Below are 22,434 nucleotides of genomic sequence, written 5' to 3'. Positions count from 1 at the left end.
GCTAAAGTGCTCGGCTGTAGACCCAGAGGTTGCGGGATCGAATCATAGCTGCATTTTCGATGGAGGCGAAAATGCTGTAGGCCCGTGTGCTCAGGTTTGGGTGCACGTTAAAGAACCCCAGGTGGTCGAAATTTCCAGAGCCCTCTACTATGGCGTCTCTCATAATCATACGGTAGTTTTGGAAAGTTAAACCCCACATATCCATCATTACATAGATTTATGTCTCTGTGGCTCTATCGCCAAAGAGGCTCGTTCTCTACTTCAGAGTTGCATGAACAATATGGGTCCGATGGGTCATCTTTCGTATCTATGCAACTGAATCGTTTATAAATCGGCGTTCACATCTTGCCGGGCCACGACTCAATTGCGTTTCTTCTCTCCGCTAGGCTGTACATTTCTGGCGCTGCAGTCGCATGGGAGAACGCTGCACATAGCTTTCGAGGCTGTAGACTGCCCACTGCGCAAAAGGTAACGCAAGGTGAGGAAAACTAGAAGACAGAAAATAGCGTCACTTGCAACCGCGTTTGTTTTCTCCGCCTTGCGTCTTTACCTTTTGCACAGTATGAACCAACTAAACCATAGAGTTTCATAATAATAACTATTGTATGAAATTCTATGAACTAAACCAACCTGTTTTATTAGACTACTCTTGTTTCACGGAGGCCTAACTGATGCCACTGTTTTTTAAAAATAATTATTTACCTCGATTTATGAATTTTGCTTGTAGCTAAAATAATATGTAATAAAATGAATTTTCAAATTACAATTTTTAATTTTTTTTGGCAGGCAGCGTCACCTGTTTAGGCATTTCCTCAGTCGGCTGCAAAGTCGACCGTTAGCCGTCGGGCTGGTTAAGCTGCCGCATTGAGCCAAATCGGCGTGCGTAAAATTGTGTTGTCATTGCCTACTCGGTGAGGAGCGTTGTTCAGTGCAGCTCAAGTTTGAATCATGGGCACTGCACGATACGACCGGGCAATCACAGTATTTTCCCCTGATGGTCATCTTTTTCAAGTCGAGTACGCTCAGGAAGCCGTAAAAAAAGGTTCTACAGCGGTAAGCGTTTTCCATCCCCTTGCCGCGTTTTCTTGTATATCTAGCGTTAACGGTATTAAAAAGTGGCATCTTAACAATGAAGTTTGATCGAAACAGGAGTCACAGCTAAAATGTAAAGTTATAGAAATGAGTATAAATTTGTACATCACATGTTTTGAAACGTCAGCGTTTCATTTTTTTTTCGCCTAACTCTTCCAGGTTGGCATTAAAGGTACAAATATAGTTGTTCTTGCCGTGGAAAAAAAATCCGTGGCGAAATTACAGGAGGAGAGGACAGTGCGGAAGATCTGTCTTCTAGATGACCATGTTGTCATGGCCTTTGCAGGTAAACATTTTTGTATCATGGTGCGCCCCTGAAATAGTAGTAAAGGCATGGTGGCTTGAACTGTTGTTCATATATCTGTAAAGGACTTACCGCCGACGCAAGAATACTGATTGACCGAGCTAGAGTGGAATGTCAGAGCCACAAACTGACAGTAGAAGATCCCGTGACACTGGAGTACATCACCCGCTACATCGCGCAGTTGAAACAGGTATGCTTGTTTCACATTTCTTTTATCGCTTTCGACTAGTGGCAACGTTGTAAACAGGTGTGCGCATTTTCCTGTGCCAATAATTTATTGTCAGATTGAGCACTGCTGTATTGCCACAGCCTCATTTCGTGCGAAAATTGTGTATGAAGGTTGATAGGCGGTCTATTTGGTATATAGTCATAATGAAATATTTGGAGCGCAAGCTAACGGTGCGCAAAGCGCTCATTTGTCTCCTCCTTTGCGTCCCTTTAGTTTGCGCTCCCAATATTTCATTATGATTATATGTGTATTTTTGTTTATTTTTTTCTTGAAATACAGCCATTTTTTGGCACTACCAATGTAGTACCTGATGTTCGTTACTGATACTGTGGTTCTGTGTTTAAACAAGGGTAATCAAAAGGGCAATATTACTGCTTAGGAGTGTTAATAGATGGGCAAAATACTGATTAAAACATGCCAAAAGTTTACGCTGAAAGTGTGCGAACATGAGTATGTTGGTACATGTTCATAATAGAAAACGGGGAGATACAATTAAGACAAGACCAAGCAGGACCAGCGCTTTTATGCTGAAATGCATAAGCCCTCATGAAAATATCTCATGTTGAGTGACAACTTTTTCATTAAGCCAAAAGTTTCACAGCATGTCCGGAAGACATTTTAAGCTGCACATTAATGCTGGTATGGATTTTCTTTTTTGGCAAAAACTTAGACCCATGCAGTATAATTTTTTTTATTCTGAATGGTTCATAATGTGGTTGTTCTGAATTACAATATTAGGACAAATCTGATAGGTAGCTGAACTCTTCACATGCTTTGCACTAATACTGTGGACAAGCAGCTGAGAAAATAGACTTCATTATCTGAAGACCTGTGGAAAATAGGCTAATCTGATGAAATTTTTTTACCATTACTGGATAGATAGATGGATGTATATGGCTGTGTTCTCTAAATCGGGTGGTGGTTCGCGCCACCTAGCCATAAAGTTATGTACTGTCACCATGCATTGAAGGATTAAATTTCACTCGCACCTTGATTTAGCCACCAATCAGTTAGCCTCCTCCTGGTTATTTCTACATGTTTAAAGCCTATGTTGCCTTCACTGTCCCTAAACCCCAATGCCTTGCAAAATTCAAGCACCATTGTTGGGGCTATAGGGCGGAGCCCTTTACAGAACATTATTGAATGTTCAGCTCTTTCCTCCTCTCCGCATGCACTGCATAACGTGTCTGGGCCCTCGTATTTGGCTCGGTACATCTTGGTCCGCAATACTCCCATTCTGGCCTCAAACAGTAGAGAACTACCCTGAGAATTATCGTAGATATTTTCTTTTGCAATTTGCTGCTTGACCGTTCGGTAGTTCTGCAGTGATGATTTCTTAGGCATTCCAGTTTTCCTCATGTCCCTCTCTGTTTCCTTCACCGTTTTCTTAGCGGATGTTTTCTTTTGGCCTGGTATTCTGCGGTTGTCTAAATACTTGCCTAATAATTTTTGAGTTCGCTTCCTTCATTTATACTCGGCGACAACTTTTCTTGGCATTGGAGCGAAGGCTATAGAGCCAAATCGCGGGCATCCTATACCAGTAAATATAGTTCCACAACAGCGCCTGTATTTTCACCTTGAAATATAGAAGTTCCCTCCTTATTTTCTTTGTGGAGCTATTTGAGACACGACGCAGCCCTCACCATTAAGACAGTTGTATTTATTTTAATTTATTCACCGTGACTTCGAGTTTTTGAATGCGCAAGAAAGTCCCGCCTTTTTACAAGCATCTCAAACACTAAGCGGTGTCTGCGTCTACATATAACGCTGATGGTGCGCCCCCGTCACTTTCCACAACGTTACGAGACGTGCACCAAAACAGACTCCTTCGCGCAGTGCTACATGTGCAGAAGCTCTGCCTCCATAGCTTTCCTTTCAGTGCCAAGAAAAGTTGTCGCCGAGTATAGTATCAACATTCTTCATGTACAAGTAGCTGAAAACTTTCCTAGCCCAATGCTCCTCTCCCATTTTTCTCAATTGCATCTCAAATTCTATCTTGTTGCTGGCTTCTCTGCCCTTGAACGATGTCCATCCCATGTCACCCTGTACACCTTGATTTGGGGTATTCCCGTGTACTCCCAAAGCATTTACCTATGCCACGTTGTTTAATTTCCAATTTTACTTGAACCTCTGATCTCGTGCACAAGACTGCATTGCCCAACCTCACACCTGGGACAATGACCCCTTTCTAAATCGCTCTCACAACGTCATACCTATTGTAGTTCCACAATGCCATATTTTTCATTGCAGCTGCATTCCTGTTGCCCTTAGTCATTACGTATCTTTCATGCTCCCTTAGGTACTCAGCCCTGTTGTTTATCCACACGCGCAGATATTTGTATTTATCCACTATCTCAAGTGTGAGTTCCTGTATCTTATGCTCACTGTCTTCGTTATAATTAAAAATTATGATTGCCAATTTTTTCCTACTGAACTTCAAATTTAACCTATCTTTCTCATCTCCAGAGATGTCTGTTAATTACTACAGATCTGCCTTGTTGTTGGACATTAATACTATCTTCATACATCAATGCTGGTAATGACTGTTCAACTTGTTTTTTTTTTGCTTAGCGAAAGAGAGGCTGAAGCCGAGTCTACTCCCCTCTAATTTGGCTTCTAATCCTTGTAGATACAGCATAAATAACAAAGGTGACAAAGGACATCCCTGTCTAAGCCCACGTTGTATCTCTAATAGGTTTGGGTACCTGTTTTCACCATTTTATAACTACTTTATTACTATTCTAGATATCCTTTAAAAAATTAGTTATTCCATCTTCTGCATCTAGTGTGTCCAGTATTGCCCACAAGTCTTCTTGAATCACACTATCGTAAGCTCTCTTGATATCTAGAAATGCCAGCCACAGGGTCGTGTGTTCCTTTTCTGCTATTTCAAATACACTGCGTGAATGAGGACAAATTGAAATATATAATATATTCAATGTTCTTACCATTATCATATGCTTGTGCCTAAGGAAAAAGGGGTCCCTTGATCGATTTTCCTTCTTTTATTCATTTGGTACAGTGGTAGGCAATCTTTTCAGGCGAGGGGCCACTTGCTGTGAAGCCAACTCGGCAGGGGCCAGACAGCAAACCAGAGGGTGACGGCAAAGAGAGAAAATTCTATGCATTGGCAATACAGCAAGAACTTGGCATAAAATTCGTGTTTATTTTTCTGCTCACATGTCACAAGGTTGCAACGTACAAACATGTTACAGGTGCAAACCCTGTTTGAGGTCAGAAATGCCATGTCAGCCTTCAGATAGGAAGTGGCATCGAGAGGGGAGGTGATCTGAAGTCGTGCCAGGGGCTGCATAATACTGGCTCTTGGCCTGCGAGCCTCAGCTTGTCGACTCACGATCTAGAACAGTTGCAGCTCGGCCCAACTGTAACACCTATGGTACATAGGAAAAAAATGGGAGTAGTTAAAATAGTATCATTATACTGTTTTTGCCAGTAGTAGCAAGAAGATTTTTAAAAAGACTGACCTGATAGAAAAATCTATCAACCATAGGCTTTTTGGTTGATAGCCGTCACACTGGAAAAATTAAAATTGAGAAATAATAGTGCATTCAAATACAAGTCTACTCTTCTACAAAACTTGCAGACTGTACCTTTCAAAATAAACAGGTAGTTTACTGATCAAGTTACCTGCCTAGTACTAGGTAAGGCATTCCTCAGCTACTGGCCTCAAATGCACCCATGTGTGTTCAGCTGAGTACATACATTTTTATTTCTAGATATGGCTTGTGCTTCACAGTATATTTGAAATCTCTATGCCTTGTATCTTTTCTAAGGAAAAGACAGAAAGGGGACATGGTAGCTTGCAATGAGAAATTTGTAAACGGGGTGTGTCAAGATTTTGATGAGTGAATTGCAGCCTTGAAAAAAGCACGTCCACTTGTTGAAAAGTCTGCTCCAGCACACGCCCCTTGTTTACAAATTTCTCATATACCTTATGGGGTTCATGATAATGTGGATTGCACAGCATGTCTTTTGTGGCTATGTTACCTCGCCGCGGTGGTCTAGTGGCTAAGGTACTCAGCTGCTGACCCGCAGGTCGTGGGATTGAGAAAATTCCGTAGGTCCATGTGCTCAGATTTGGGTGCATGTTCAAGAACCCCAGGTGGTCGAAATTTTCAAAGCCCTTCACTACGGCATCTCTCATAATCATATGGTGGTTTTGGGACGTTAAACCCCACATATCAATCAACTTATTGGCAATGTTTGTGTTAGTTCGTAAGAAGGAGCCAGTGAGCATATGTAGAGCAAGCAAATGCTCAACAGTACATGCAAGATTGATAGTAATCCTGTTATTTTTAGAATGAACTCGTAGCAGCTATGTCTTGATGTGCATCGAAATGTATTTGAGTGTGGTAGGAAATGCCTGCAATGTCATTCACCAGAAGCATTCGATAGAACGCTTTGTTATAGAAACCTTGAGGTATGTCGAGACAGTCAGCAGAACATTAACAGTCCTCTTGCACATTATTGAACATATAACAGCTCTAAATTTTATATGAAAATGTTTCACTGCTCTTTAATGTCATACACAGTATTTAAACTCTGTCGTGAGTAAGAGAAATGATCATAAATATACATTAATGTTAGTTTTTTTTACACATGCACTTGTATTATGAAGAGTTGCATTTTAAGTGGCATTTTGCTATTTCGCTTTAAAGCCCTATAATGGCCTTAATGGTGTCCATAGAAATGTTTATGAGTTTTTCAATATGTCATTGGAAAGTAGTTAGTATTCAAGCAGTGCAGTTGGTTGTTGAACTATGGACACAGTGGAGGCAGTTGTGTGGGCATGTGTATGTGGCGCAGAAAATTTTGTGCTCTTCTCGGTCTGATTTATTGTATTTTCAGAACAGGATGCAGTGCAGAGAATGATTTCAGCTGAATCCTTTTGAATGCATTTGAACAATTATTTAAAATGAGTATAAAAGAAACATGCCACATTTTTTAGCTTTCTGATACACTTTGTGTGCAGGGTCGGCATCACTGAAACACTAATTACTTCTTTTCTAGAGGTACACTCAGAGTAATGGCCGACGGCCTTTTGGGATCTCAGCTCTTATTGCTGGGTTTGACTTTGATGGCACACCTAGGCTCTTTCAGACTGATCCATCTGGTGTTTACCATGAATGGAAGGTGGGTTCCTGTTTATATGTTATGCTGTTGCATGCTCTGCCATTGGCGTGCAGAGGTACAATGACAAGACAGTTTTAGGTATACTGCTGGTTGTTTGTTGTGTGTGCTCTCTCTCGTTTATATCTAATGATGCACATTATATCCAATGCCTTACTAACATTGTTAGAGAGTCGCACAGCATAAAAACATTGAAGTACCCTTAGAATAGATTCAGAAAATCAAAAACAGTTCACCTGTTTGCATTTTCCCCCTCTTTGTTAAATGATACTCAAACATCAACTCTTTCGTGAGGTGCTTAACCTGTTGGCTGCAGAATGCTTGTTGAATAAACTTTTATATGGCAGAGCATGACTGTTTATACTGCTAGATAGATGACAATAATGTTGAAAAATTTGAATAAGTGTGTGAGCTTAGACTCTTCTGTGTAGGCAAACTTCCCTATTGTTTGTGATCAGTGTATGGCAGTGTTCTGTGTAACTGCACTAAAAAGCAAGGTGTGCCTTGAATCATTCTGGATAGCTCGAGTTGAATTTCATTGGCAGTTCTGTGATACTTTTGAAGAGATATCAACTTCTTGCTTATGCTTTGTAAAATGGGTGAGAAAACAGAATGAAACAAAAGAGGGGAGGTTGGTGTCATTACTTGGAATGTCACTAAAACTTTGATTTTGTGTTGCTGTAGTAGAATGTAATGTAAATGCCAATAAAGATAGAAGACTTCATTTATTGAATTATATAGTCAAATTGCTATACATTTGCAACTTTTGTCGCAATTAGTAGCAGCATAAAATATTGTTCAGGTGATAAATAAATTATGGTAGACTACACACTTGTTTTTATTATTATTATTATAAACAGAAGTAGTGGTACTGATACTTCCCCGGCATTTCTAGCAGTACTTTTGTTGTCAGCCCACTGTCTTACTCATTACATGCATAGAACAACACATGAGCGCAATGGAAAAAGGGAACAATAACATTGAAGAAACAGGTTGAAAAATGAAAAAAAGATATTGGTCGTAAGGTTTGTAGATCTGCGTCATTAAAAGCCAAACTCAGTATCATCACCTGTGGTGCAAGAAACAATGATAGTGTGTAGTGTTTTTACAGCAAATAATAATTGCAGCTCATAATTATCAAATCGCATAGTGGCTACATGGACATGGTGGACATAGTGGCTGCATCAAAAGGTGATGCAGCCACTGTGTTCTTTATGCTATGTCATGCCAACTGTAGCACCAACATTTCTAGTAGTAGAGCTTAACCCCAACAGGGCTGGAGTTGTGCAATCATGACTTTTCAAGGCACAGTGAAGTTAGAGGCAACGTGATATTATTTGCAGCTGCCGGCACTCGTGACACTAGTGTTGTCGACTGCGAGTGTCTGTTTCATGGTAATTGATGAAAATATTTTCCTTTGCCTATGTTTGTAGGAGAACATGCTTGTTACTTTTAATAAAATAGTCAATACTTATAGCAATTTCTACAGCCAATAGAGCTACTAGCATTGCTTCCTGTAATTGTTCGATAGCTCCGCCGCGGTGGTCTAGTAAGGTACTCGGCTGCTGACCAGCAGGCTGCGGGACTGAATCCCGGCTGTGGCGGCTGCATTTTTGATGGAGGCAAAAATGTTGTAGGCTTGTGTGCTTAGATTTGGGTGCACGTTAAAGAACCCAAGGTGGTCGAAATTTCCGGAGCCCGCCACTATGGCGTCTCTCATAATCATATGGTGGTTTTGGGGTGTTAAACTCCACATATCATATTAATGTAATTTTCTGATACTTTGAAACAAAGCAGAAGTTTAGAAGAAGATGAAGGCATAAAGAGATGAAAGATCCTTCAATAGGAGTTGTTGCAAAAGACAACATTTCAACAAGCGACCTTGTCTTCTTCAAGGCAAAGTTTTGTATGCTCATGTGTACAAAAAATTTTATTTTGAGGAAAAGCCGAGATCACTTGTTGAAACATAGGCTCCAGTGACACCCCCTGTTTGATTATTCATGTGTTCAATATTTTGCTCTTGCAATGAATTCTTCGCATTCTGGGTGCAGCTTCAAATTGTTTTTTTCTTACAGGTTCATAGGGCTGTAAAATTGTTTGCCTCGATTGTTTTGTCTTTGATCAAGAACAGCCACTAATAAACAGTTTTGGACAAGTGTACATCTTTTTCACAGACACAAATGTGTGTGTGTGTGTGTGTGTGTGTGTGTGTGTGTGTGTGAGGTTTTTTTTTTTCATGGGCTTATGGTAATGAATAGAAGTTTTGCATTTCCTATTTCATCAATCATCTGCTGTGATCGAAGCCTCTCAAAAATGTATTTTCGGTTGTAATAGGCAAATGCCACTGGAAGGAATGCCAAGACAGTGCGCGAATACCTTGAGAAGAATTATTCTGCAGATAAGATGGAATCTGATGAAGGTGCAGTGAAACTGGCCATACGGGCTTTACTGGAGGTTATCCAAGGTCACAACCTTGAAGTGGCAGTCATGGAGCGTGGAAAGCCGTTGAAGGTGAGTTTTGTTTGCACTGGTCTATGTGTTGTGCTGTTTCATCTAACGGTATGTAGTCTCATGTGCAAAACTTTTGTGGGTTTATCATTTTTTTATAGTTCCACTGAGGCCACTTCAGTTAGGTATGCCATGTTGTAAGGCCATTGCTAGCATAGTGTTAAGCTGTGACACATGATTGACTGATACTTGGTTGAAGATTATTGTTGATCTGTCACATGCATTTTCAGTTAAGGCTGGCTCTGAAAATTCAAAAAGTGAAAACAAGGCTATCAAATCGTTATCAGGGCATTACACAGCTGTTAAAAAGGTTGTAAAACGAAAATGAAGCTGCCCAGTTGTAATTTTTCCTGCTTCAATATAGATTAGACATGCCAATTTCGAAATATTTTGCTGTAATGTCCAGTCTATAATTAATGACTTCAGTTTGACATCTCAGTTTTAATGGGCTCCTAAGCAACCATGCTGCCCTATTAGCCGCCATAGGCACTAACGTGTAAGGTCAGTGAAATGTCATGCTAAGAGAAGTTACAAGCAGAGTGTTAGCTTTTTCCGATGGAGGCGGAAATGTTGTAGGCCCGTGTGCTCAGGTTTGGGTGCACGTTAAAGAACCCCAGGTGGTCGAAATTTCCAGAGCCCTCCACTACGGCGTCTCTCATAATCATATGGTGGTTTTGGGACGTTGAACCCCACATATCAGAGTGTTAGCTTGATTTTGCTACAGATCTATAAGAACCTAGGAGAGAAAGAAATAACACAGCAAATTTTGTGCTATGAGTTGTGTACACTGTGGAAGCACACCAATTGATCTGCTTGCAAGAGTAGAACCTTGGGCTAGTTGGTGCATGGCCATATTTGCAAGTTTTTTTCAGTGCGCAAACATAGAAAAAAAGGGACAGGCTAGACAGAAAAAGAGCGCTGACTTCCAACTAAATTTATTTCACAGAGTGGCAAGAATATATATGCCTAAAAAAAGATGATTACAGAACATGCAGATAAAATAAAAGCCTAATCAATGCACCAGTATCAAAGTATGTGTAATGGGTCCTCTATTGCCTCAAAGCCCAGCCAGGTAATCACGTTCTGCCTGTGATAAAGTATTAGATGAGGTGCTTACGCATTTATCACTTAGCGAGTGTATTTTTTCTGCTTCAATAACTTCTCGGGTAAGCTGATTCCTATGCCTTGCCAATATAATGACTGATCAAAGAGGGGGGTGCACCCACAATCTCGGCAATGAATGCTAAGGTGCCCTTGTACCACATTGTGCACATTGTTTCGGTGTTCTCGGAGGCGGTCATTTATGCACCTGCCGGTTTGGCCGACATAGATGCACCCACACGTCAGTGGAATTAAATAGACGACTCCCACTACGCATGGAACGTAACGTGACCTGTGCGCAACAGAGCACAGGGCAGAATTTGAGCGAGGTGTGGTAACCCGTTTGCAACGTTTCTGCTATTTTCGGTGCAGAAAAAAACCACAAGAACGTTGGCGGCTCGAGCAATCTTTTTTAGCCTGTGTGAGACGTCCTGCACGTAAGGTAGAACGACAGGCCGGCTCTTTCTGACCCATTGCGCTTATTAGGTTTGTCGCCTCGCTTTACGACAGTGACCAGCTTTTCCGCCACCGAAACGAGAACTTGTGCAGGGTAACCAGCTTTGGTTAGACGCTCCACTTATAGAGCAAAGCTGCGGTGTACCATGTGGGGGCAGGTCTTCTTTAAGGCGTTGGCAAGGCAGAGGTTAGCAATGCTCCGCATGACCAATTTTGAGTGTGCTGAACTGAAAGGCCATCCTTGTATTATGGGATGACAAAAACTACTACAAAAAAAAAAGTGGAGTATGTATTGGTTCATGACTGGCACCCATTCTCAGTAACATATTTCTAGCACATCATGATCATGTTTTGTCAAACAAACTTGATGACTCTGTAGTTTTTAAAGTTTGCCATTTTTTTGACGACTATTTAGGGTTGCTGAAATGTGATAGTAAAAAATTCTAGGACATTTTGACTGTTTTCCGAAAGGGCCTGAAACCACTTGTTCTAACGTATGAATCGCCCACTGATAACAACCCGAAATTTCTAGATTTGAAGCTTTTGCTAGGATCCTCGCATGTTAGCTGGATGTATGAACCAAGAAGCAACAATCGACTTTTGCGTTTCAGCTCAGCTCACTCAAAATCGGTCAAGCGAAGCATTGATAATCTCTGCCGAGCCAACGTCTTAAAGAAGTCCTGCCGCCACATGGTTACACCGCAGCTTTTCTTTATAAGTGGAGCGTCTGACCAAAGCTGGTTACCCTGTACGTGTTCTCGTTTCGGTGGCGAAAAAGCTGGTCACTGTCGTGAAGCGAGGCGCCAACCGGATAAGTGCAGCAGTGTCAGAAAGAGCTGGCCTGTCGTACAGTCGAACTCCGCTTTAACGAAATTTCCGCTACAACAAAAATTCACGATTCCCCATCATCGGTTCATAGGAGTCAATGCATAAATATTGTCGCCACAACGAACACTTTTTCTTCAATATTGCCGCCATTGCTCGATAGCGATGGCAATGAGACTGTTCTGCTTTTGTTTTACCACTGGCTTGCTTTCGAGCCGCAGAGGATCCGAAGCTGAAGCTTAGTCGCTCAGTTCATGGTTTTCTTCTTGCAGCTGCTGGGTACAACCGCGGCACTATCGATTCCAATGCTTATCATTATGTTGGCGCTTGGCCAGTGTGGTAACTAATCAGATCAGCTGTTCGTCCACATTATCGACAAAATCAGCTAGCCGCGAGTGATGAATTATAAGAATGGCGTAGAGTAATGCAAAAGTCGCCGCTTCACGATACCCTGCCTCCATGCCAGCATTGTCGGATAATTTTGACGGCGGATAGGTGCAGGTGTTAGCGTGTTAAAGCGCTTTTAGGCGTTGTTTCAGCGTGCTTTTCACCATGGCCTCGCTATGCATGAGTGAGAATCGCGTCGTGGCGCTGCTGGGAAAGAATCGGAAGCAGCGGAAATTTTTTAAATTTTGAGAATAAATGTTTCTTTGTTTTGCTAGCTCAGATCAGCTATATATATATATATTTTTTTTTTCAATTTCACTACAACGAAATTTTCGCATCAACGAAATTTTTTCCGCGCCCCGTTAGTTTTGTTGTACAGGGGTCCGACTGTACTACCTTACGTGCACGATGCCCTAGACAGGCTAGGCTAAAAAAGATTGCTTGAGCCGCCAACATTCTCATGATTTTTTCTGCACCGGAAAAATTGCAAAATCTTTGCAAATGGGTTACCACACCTGGCGCAAATTCTGCCCCATGCTCTGTTGCACACAGGTCAGGTTACGTCCCATGCGTAATGGGAGTCGTCTACTTTATTTCACTGACGTGTGAGTGCATCAATGTCGGCCAAACCGGCAAATGCATAAATGACCGCCTCCGAGAACACCGAAACAATGTGCACAATGTGGTACAAGGGCACCTTGGCATTCATTGCCGAGATTGTGGGTGCACCCCCCCCCCCCCCCTCTTTGATCAGTGCTCTATCGACAAGGCATAGAAATCGGCTTACCCGAGAAATTATTATAGCAGAAAAAATACACTCACTAAGTGATAAATGCGTAAGCACCTCATCGGTTGCTTTATCACAGGCAGAACGTGATTACCTGGCTGGGCTTCGAGGCAATAGTGGACCCATCACACATGCATTGATACTGGCAGATTGATTAGGCTTGTATTTTATCTTCATGTCCTGCAATCATCCTTTTTCAGGCATATAAATCCTTTAGGCTTATATAAAGTTATTTGGAAGTAAGCGCTCTTTCTGTCTACCCTGTCCCTTTTTTTCCTACGTTCGCGCGCTGAAAAAAAAATTGCCAATATGATCTGCTTAGTTCCTCTTTCAAGTGCATGTGAGATCCTTCACGTGTTGTTTTCGCTCTCTCAGCACAGCGTCCCAGTGTTTTTCTTACTGGTTGCATTAGGTTGTGTTTAGAGGCTTGTCTTGGGTGGTGAAGTCATCGCTATGTGCACCTTTTGTATTGTCAGATAGTGCCGCACAACTTATTGAAGTAAAAATAATGTTTGTGGCGGCTTTACAGAGCTGTCATCGAGATGGCATGATGCTACCAGCCTCGGTCAACTATGGCTCAGCAAACATAGCTACATTGCCATGTTTTGTTGATGACAGAGACTTTTAATTTGCTGCCTTAAAGTGATATCAACTGTACAGTTGCGAGGAATGTAATTGGGTAATCGAAATTATGCTTTTATAGCTATTAAAGGGCTCCTCACCAGATATGAAAATTTTTAGCGGATGAGCGCAATGCTACATGGGGCGTTCACGATTACGTCTGTCAAAACTTTCAACAGTACGCGCCACGGAAATGGGTCAAATTTCAAGATGAACGCTGCTTGCCCTTCCTTTCCCTGGCGCGATCTAAGAGAACTAATACATTACATAGAGTAGGAATTGCCCTACGTAGAAAGTAATTCTGTGATGTTGGTCTTCTGCGTTGACGACTGTGCTCCGATGTCACCAAAAATACCACGTGACAGGGCGAAAATTAAATTACGAGATGCCGGGCTAATGTGCCAGCATTTCGCATGTGTTCGTGTCTCCGAAGCTAGCACATTGAGCAGACACCAGCACTGGAAAGCAAATTAATGATCTTGCGTGTTCGAGCACTCAATATGCTTATCTATTCTGCCACGTCTAATTCCAGAAAAGCACGCACCGAGGAAGCCATTCTGCAGAAACGGGCACTATACCACAAGATAACGCTGGTCAATAAAATGTCGCTCGTGTTCTTGAGGGCTGGGGCTTGCTCGGGGACGTCATGTACATGTGACGGTTTGCTTGGATGCTGGAGAGGATAGGGAAGAGATATGGCTTGCGAAGACTACGCGAGTAGAGTGGCAAGGGTTTCGTGCTCGCCTCCTCTCTTCATCATTTCCCGCCACTTCTAAACACTGGTTTCCTCGTCTATATTTTTGTGCTGTTTACTACCTAAGTATGAACCACCAACGAGCCCAACTTTCACTTCTAGTACTGGTTTTCTCAGCTCGTAATGAACTGATTAAAAAAACTCTGGTGGCATAGTGTTGAACTTCGAACGCACAACTGGCAGCGTCTAACCAGAATATCTTATGGGGCCTGGTGAGTGGCCCTTTAAGTGAACCTGGATGATAAAACGAGTCGAGGTATAATATTCAATGGACGGCCAGGATTCTGAGTACACATGTAATTGAAAATTTTTGGGAAATGTTTCATGATACCTTTAAAGAAAGCATTCTGGAAAGCATCTCACACTTTCCCTCTGCTCTAGTTTTAAGTGTTAGCTGTAGTTATCATTTTCCCATTCAATTGTGGAGTATGATACCAGTGCCACAAAGTTGTATGTTTGCCAGATTTAAAAAAAAAAGATTGTGTTGTATGCTCATGCCTCCTAGGACATGGGGTAGGAAATTGTTTTGTTTGGCTTTTCTTAACGATTTCTAAAACCCATACATTTTCCCGCATTTTGATTGAGCTACAAGGACAAGATTTATGACGCCAACTGACGTGCAGCCACACCCCCTTTTCTCAGGCTGTGCACAATCTGAGCTTTTTGCCTCAAGTGAACTTTTTTTTAAAACTGAAGCTCGTAGTTTCTGTGATTTCAGCAGGTTTTTTTAAAAATTAGTTTGGCTACATAAATGTATGTGGTGCAGTTTTTTTTTACACACATGGCATTTACAAAGCCCATTTGCCTTGCGTGTGTGAGGAATGTATGTATGCACAGTTCTGTGCACTTATTTTGAGTTTAGTTCCACCTTTGTTCACTTTGTTGGGATGGCAAAGGATATTTTCATGTTACAAAGCCAAAGAAACCGCTTCGATAGCACAATAATTGGAAATCTATACACTTCGGCTACTTACTGGAATGAGACGACGAGCACTCATGCAAGCCCTTCAGCAACTAAGTTTTTTCTTCATTCGGTGTTGCTGCAACCTGTAGTAACAAAGCGGGATTACAAATCACTGTCTTCGTAGAATGTGAAGGAACCACTTCACTATTGATAACTAATGCAATGGACAGTGTTTCTTGGAATAGAAACTCTCGGAACTGTCTCCTTAAAACTGCTCTAACTTTCAACAAGGCCTGCATGACATGAGTAAATGTTCTCAACGTCATTTGGCGTGTTGCCAACGCACAGCATTAGTATGGTTGGGTGAGAGTGATTGCCGTCAACTATAATCTGCAAGTAGAGAGACAGAGGATATGACAAAATAAGCCAGGGAACAAAAAAAAAAACAAGAAGAAAAAGAAGTGAAAAGCTGATTCGTGTGGTGAGTATGTTGCTGGTTGATATTAAATGGTTCACTACACAGTGATCCCGCTCCTGTACCAACTGCGCCAAAGTGCGTCAAGTCATATGTACTGTGCCATTCTGATAATATCAATGGAAATTTCGCCAAACTGTGCCAAAGCCGGATTTGAGACCGTCTATCACTGGCTATAGCCACGCCGGCGCGTCAATACATGTGCTTCTTAGTCTCGGGTCAGCAGACTCACAATCACGTGCTTATTTTATTACGCTATATAAACAGCGGTCGTGTGTCTGCCCTAAAATCTACGTTGCTATGTTTGGTGCCAACACAACTCTGTTGTGCAAGTCCACTTAATGTCGAAACGCGTCCTCCGCAGGGGCTCGTGACGTCTAGTCCAATCAGCAGTGTGAAACTGAGGCGGCGATTCATGGGCGGACGTCGTCCGTTCCAGGAACGCTGATGATAATTAAATAGTTGCGCGGCTTGTAATAAAGCAATTTTCACTAATAACTACACACATGCCGCCAGAATGTCTGTCACGCCTATGCCTGGACATCGAAATCTAATTTTTCATGCTTCGCATCCGCAGAATGACACGTAAATGGTGGCAACGCATTGACACTTTTCCTCTAATATACGTTATCTATGGATTATCATACAGAAGAGCTGTTTCACAATTCCACCAGAACATCCGCGTTTAGAATCGCTGTGGCAGTAAAAGACCCTACTCTTTTAAACTCCAGGTTGTTAGGGGTCGAATTGAAAATTCTCGCAGGCTTTCTTTTTAAATGTCATCTCATTAATAAGAGCATGCCTCCTGGTTAGAAAAGTCGCAGTTTGGTTTTAATGCACGCTGCTATATTGAGGCCATCGCTGGCGGCTCTGGTGTCTGAAAGCCTGTGAAGCGGGTACACCTTGTTACACGTCTGCCTCTCGCTTTCAATAGTCAATATCTGACAGTAAAAAAAAAAAAAATCACGGCATTCATTCATTCTTTTTTTAATACTGTCAGCCCTGTTAAGGGATATTATAGGAGTGGAAGATACAACGTAAACATACTGGCAATGTACGTACAGAAACAGAAAAAGCTTGAAAGAATATGGTATAATCGGGTATATCACACTTTTGACGATATAAAACATATCTTTATAACATCGGAGTACTAGCAGAAGTATGCAACGAATATACGAGACACTTGTGAACAGTTACAGAAGGGTGGAACAATTGTTCAAAAAAAAAAAAAAAAAGCCTTATAGATGCAAAAAGCAAACACAAGAGAAATTGGGTTTGATAAATGGGGTCATGCTTTTAGGTAGTCATTAATTCTATTTAAAAAAAATCTCTAAGGTAGGCGAGGTTACAATGTCATCGGGTAACAAGTTTCATTGAGCAATGGTTTTAGGTAAAAAGCTAAATTTAAAGCGATTATTTCGGGCAAACGGTGGGGGAATATACATGCTATGACGATGTCTTCTTGCGAACACCTTAGAAAACATTACAAATGCTTGCACTTGTTCTCTTACAAACGTGTTTAGTTGTGGTGTGAAGGGGATATGGGTTTACCATTCATGTTTCGTGGTACTTGTTGCTTGCTACTGAAACCAAAAGGTGGTGCCATGTTTAAATGGGAGTTTTAGTAATGCTTGCATCCATGTAATTATTACTTTGAACAGCTGATCAAATTGGAGCATGTTTGTTAACGTGCTAACAATTGTTCTTTTCAGATGCTGGAAGCAAAGGAGATCGAAAAGTATGTTGAAGCAATCGAGAAGGAAAAAGAAGAAGAGGCTGAGAAAAAGAAACAGAAGAAGTAGCTGCTACATCCTCTGCCAGTGTAACCAACAATGTTTTATCAGTAAATCTGAGTTCATCATTGTATGCTGCTGTGAGGTCTTATTTGCTACTTATTGTACCTTTTGTGGTAGCAATATGGCTTTTGCTGGTTTCGGCTAAGGAAAAAAAATAAAACCAGTGTAGATGTCTGGCACATTCTATGCAGCTAATCAGTTTCACGTGCCCTGCAGATACACTTTTACAACTCCAAGCAGTGCCGTATTTGATAGTTTTTTTTTGCTCTGGTTTCACAGCTGAAATGTGTCGGTAATGTGGCTTAAAGGCCAACTCCTACGATTTTTCGACCATGTCAAGGTAACAGTGTTCATATGTTCCTGAGACGCTCTTGTCACGAGCCCAACAGCTGAAATGCTCAGGAAATTTAAATATAATTTTTAATAAGCAATAACGTGCAGTACCGAAACCAACCGGGTGCCCTGTCTGCGTATAACATACTATTTGGTTAGAACCGGAGGCTGTATACTGGTCTCAGCGGCGCATAGTATGAAAATTGTAAAAGGCAGACCAGCGAAGTGCCGGCCAAACACCCCAGAGGAAGGAATAAAGTTTTCCCATGCTATACCTGTGCCAAACGCCGCCGCTGTCGCCTTGAGGCCAGCACAATAAACGCTGTAGCGGCCAAAGTAGCGATGCGATAGGCTGCGTCACTTCCGTTGACATGCTAAACATGATGTCACAAGACAGTGTTGCCAATAATTCTGGAAAGCGAGGTGAGCTTTTCGAGGCAATCTTTAAAATTCATTTGCAAGCAATCAGCACATCTCTCAAGCCTGTAATTTGGCATAAATGATGGAAATGTGCATAGGAACGTTCCCAGTGAATTTTATTGAGGTTCATTGACCTCGAAAAATCGCTGAAGTTGGCCTTGACCACTGGCAGGGATGCTGCTAGAGTTGCTGTAACCTGCTATATACTCTTGATTGGTATGTGGGGTTTAACGTCCCAAAACCACTATATGATTATGAGAGACGCCGTAGTGGAGGGCTCTGGAAATTTAGACCACCTGGGGTTCTTTAACGTGCACCCAAATCTGAGCACACGGGCCTACAACATTTCCGCCTCCATCGGAAATGCAGCCGCCGCAGCCGGTATTTGAACCCGCGCCCTGCGGGTCAGCAGCCGAGTACCTTAGCCACTAGACCACCGCGGCGGGGCGCTATATATACTCTACATTCGCATGAGAGAAACTGTTCTATTCCGTGCTAACAGTCAGCCTCCTAGATTGCACAGGAGATTTTGCCGTGCCATGCAAATGCAATCTAAGGACTTGTGATGCCAAGAAGCAGTTGTCCCTGCATTTGACAAGTGCCGTCCAGTGTATGTGGGTTGTGAATAATTTTAGCACAACTCTAATGTTAAGGCAGCATTTATTCACACTAGTCAGTATTGAGATCAGTTATATCTGTAATAGAAGCAATAAATTTTGTACCGTTTTTTTTTTGTTTTGACAGTGTGCTATTGAACTAAGAACAAAACAGCTCTTAAAAATCTAAATATTTTCTGAAACATATAATGCAGCGAAATTTTTTTGGCCATTCTAACCATTTCTACAGTTCAATAATAGCCACATTGCATGGTCACGCAAAAAGAGCGACCAAAAAAAATGTAGTTACCGTGATTAATTTCTGTGAATGGGTGAATAGGTTGCCATACATTCGTTAGGGTTTATCATTTTCAAAGATGAACATTATTGGTATTTGTGGGACTAACGTCGACTGGTCGCGCAGGTGGTCGAAATGCTCGGCCTTTAGTTTGTGGTTGAAATAAAAATCCTGCTTTGGGATGTAAAACCGCAAATATATCTGTACTGCAATTATTTTGTGCTGGCTGTAAATGTGCCGGTAAATTGAGTGAGGTAGACTAAATGTCGGGCAAAGCTATTGTACATATGTCAGTGATGGCAGTGCTGCCCCAATCGCTCCAAACTGATATTTGTGAGGAACGGCTCTGAACCTGCTCTGAAGTTACGATGGCAAACTGAAAACAATGATTGACTATCCAGTGAGCCAAAAAAAAAAAAAAAAACTGTATACTGTCATCCTAGTATGCTAGCATTTAGATTGTATACTAGCTGCATAATGGCATATGGGTCATTCTATGCCAAATGTCCCAACCATTTTGGCAACCACCTCAAATGTACTTGGAAAAAATTGTGCCGATTCAATGCATTGAAAACAGTGAAATGATAGAATATTTCCGAGAGAAAAAACTTTTTGGTCACGTGGCTGCCTTCTGAACTTCCCACAATGCCGTTTGGGTGTTGTTTGTGGAAAAATTTATTTTAAAAGTACCACTCTTTCTTTCTATACTGAATTTGGTCTACATGTTGAGTAAAAGTGTTTGTGTAGGGTGTTTGAGGCTCAGTAATAATAGTGCAATTTTACTGGCACACACGTCTCCAAGAACTTAGCCAAAATGTGTTATGTTTGCATTTCTTCTATTGCAATACTGCACTTTGTATGAATATCTGTGTATTGAATACTTAATTCACAGAAGGTATATTTTGAGGGAAGAATATTTTGAGGCCTCTCAAGTTGCTAAACTTTACAAAAAAAATTCACAAATTTCAGAAATAGTCATTTTTGTCCATACTGAGGTGCAATTTGCACCGCGTGGTGATCCAATTAAAAATCACCTTTATACTTGAATCAAAAGAAAATAAACAGTACTTTTCATATGGCATATCTTATTACATTTTTTTGTTTTAAAAAAGAAAAATTTTGAATTTTCCCATTGATGGCTACGGGGAATTTCAAGGCAGAAGCTGTCATATGACCAAATAATAAAAGATAGGCGCCAACACAAAAGTTCAAAAACCATTTTCGTCCCTAAAACAAAGATGTAATGATAAGATTTGTCATAAAAAGAACTACTTATTTGCTTTTGATTTAGGTATAAAGGTGACTTTTGATTAGACCACCACATGGTACAAATTGCGTATTAATATGGACAAAAATGATAATTTTACGTAATTCGTGATTTTTCCTCATAATTTTTAGCTACATGAGATGTATAAAAATATTTTCCCCTCAAAATATACCTCCTGTGAAGTAAGTATTCAATACACAGATATTCATACTAAGCGAGTAGTGCAATAGAAAAGTATGTAAACATAACACATTTTCGCTAAGTTTTTAGAGGTGTATGTGCCAGTAAAATTGCAATAATATTACTGAGCTTGAAACACCTTACACAAGCACTTTTACTTAGCATGTTGATCGAATTTGGTATAGAAATAAGGAGCGGTATTTTTAAAATAATTTTTTCCACAAACAACACCCAAACAACATTACAAGAAGTTCAAAAGGCAGCCAAGTGACCAAAAATTTTTTTCTCTTCAAAATGTTCTAGCAGCTCACTGTTTTCAATGCAGTCAATCAGCACAATTTTTTTCGAATACAATTGAGATGGTCACCAAAATGGCTGGGACGTTTGACATGGAATGACCCATATTGACAATGCCGCAAGTAATGGCATCATACACATCTAATTTAGCTTGGATATTTTTATCTGACAAGGTGAATATCTTGGTGAAATATGTGTGAGATTAGTTTAACATACAAATTTCTAACTGCTGCTATGATGACTGTGATGTGAGACTGATTCTATTTATTGCTACATTAGCTTTGATCTTATTTGTGTTTTCCGGAGCCCTCCACTACGGCGTCTCTCATAATCATATAGTGGTTTTGGGACGTTAAACCCCACATATCAATCATTTGATCTTATTTGTGCTACAAGAATTGGCATTTTAAGTGTATAGGTAATTGTGAAATTCCTGTGAATCTGATTTGTAGTGGAGTGAAAGTGCGACAGTAGTGCCATCTTAGCTGTAGAGAAAACAAGTAGTCTGTAGTGAAATTTCCACACTTTTTCGAACAGCTCAAACATCTGCATGTAAAAGTGCTTGAAAATTTTCTCTTGTGCTTCATTATAAGAACTAGGCTTGTACGAATAGTGAATTTTAGGCTTGAAGTGAATTCAAAGTGAATTATGATTTTGGTTCAATAATTTTGAAATTGAATTCAAATAGTGTATATGATATAATAAAGACAGATGGCCATATTTATCATTGCCTAACAAACCTGCACGGTATTTTTTAAAATTGAAATAGAGCCTCCATGCAAATGCCTTTTTTTTTTCGTTCAAAGGAAGTCAAAGCAGCTTAGAGTAGTAGTAGCAGGATTCGACTTTTTTGTAGGATGCGAGGGATAACCTGTAATATGTGTAGCATTTTAAATTTTAATATACATAGAGTATATATAAGCAGTTGTGACAAGCTTTTAAGCTTAATAAAATGTGGAATTGATATGAGAGTAATGAGTTCAATTAAAGGGGCCCTGTAACACTTTTTCAAGTAGCCGTAGAATGGATTCACTAAAGCTTATTGACTCTCGAATTCACCGCTGCCAAAATTTTTTAAATTCGTCCTGTACGAGCGGAGTTGCAAAGATTTGTTGCACGTTGCAATTGCATTTTCCCTTCTCGTCCGACGAAGGCGCTGGAAGCTAAGCAGGGAGGGATGGCCCGTGGAAAGAAAATAAGTAACGCGAACCTCATCACCTTGAGCACTTTCTCTGTCTCTGTTTTCTTTTTCTTCGAATACACGGCTTTTCAGTGCGATTGCGCACGTGGGCTTGAACAAGTGGAGGCCTCAGTAACAACCGAGCACGCCATGCTCAAATCAGCCTATGGCTGATACAATGGCTGTGAAGAGTGATTGTGAGCTTGTGGTGTCATTTCCTGAGAGAAGAGAGCAATGTTTAGCTGACTTTGAAAATTTATTGGGGAATTGCTAGGCAGCGTGCTGCGCTATGTTTGGCTCATGTGTTCTCGGTAGCCTCGACTACCGATCGGCAGCGTTTTCTGACCATGCTCAAAAGTGTTGCAGGGCAGATTTTTTTTAATTAGGTGTTTTCACGGCTTGGTACCCCTACACTGCAGAGAAACGACCTTTACAGGTGGTTACATTCGGACAAATATACTTATTTATTTAAT

General features: G+C 41.0%; 1 protein-coding gene across 1 annotated transcript; it reads left to right on the top strand.

Annotated features, from left to right (window-relative positions):
* The first annotated feature begins 830 nt into the window (after nt 1–830).
* LOC119176164 (proteasome subunit alpha type-7-like) lies at nt 831–17,460 on the top strand. Its single transcript, XM_037427316.2, has 6 exons — nt 831–1,053; nt 1,252–1,378; nt 1,462–1,586; nt 6,657–6,779; nt 9,111–9,287; nt 17,307–17,460. The coding sequence occupies exons 1-6, from the start codon at nt 949–951 to the stop codon at nt 17,394–17,396; spliced, it is 747 nt and encodes a 248-aa protein (XP_037283213.1). The 5' UTR covers nt 831–948; the 3' UTR covers nt 17,397–17,460.
* Nucleotides 17,461–22,434: the final 4,974 nt, after the last annotated feature.

This window comes from Rhipicephalus microplus, chromosome X, assembly GCF_043290135.1.
Source record: "Rhipicephalus microplus isolate Deutch F79 chromosome X, USDA_Rmic, whole genome shotgun sequence".
Lineage (NCBI taxonomy): Eukaryota > Metazoa > Arthropoda > Arachnida > Ixodida > Ixodidae > Rhipicephalus > Rhipicephalus microplus.
The sequence above is the reverse complement of the archived record's forward strand: the minus strand, read 5'-3'. Positions and strand labels throughout refer to the sequence as shown.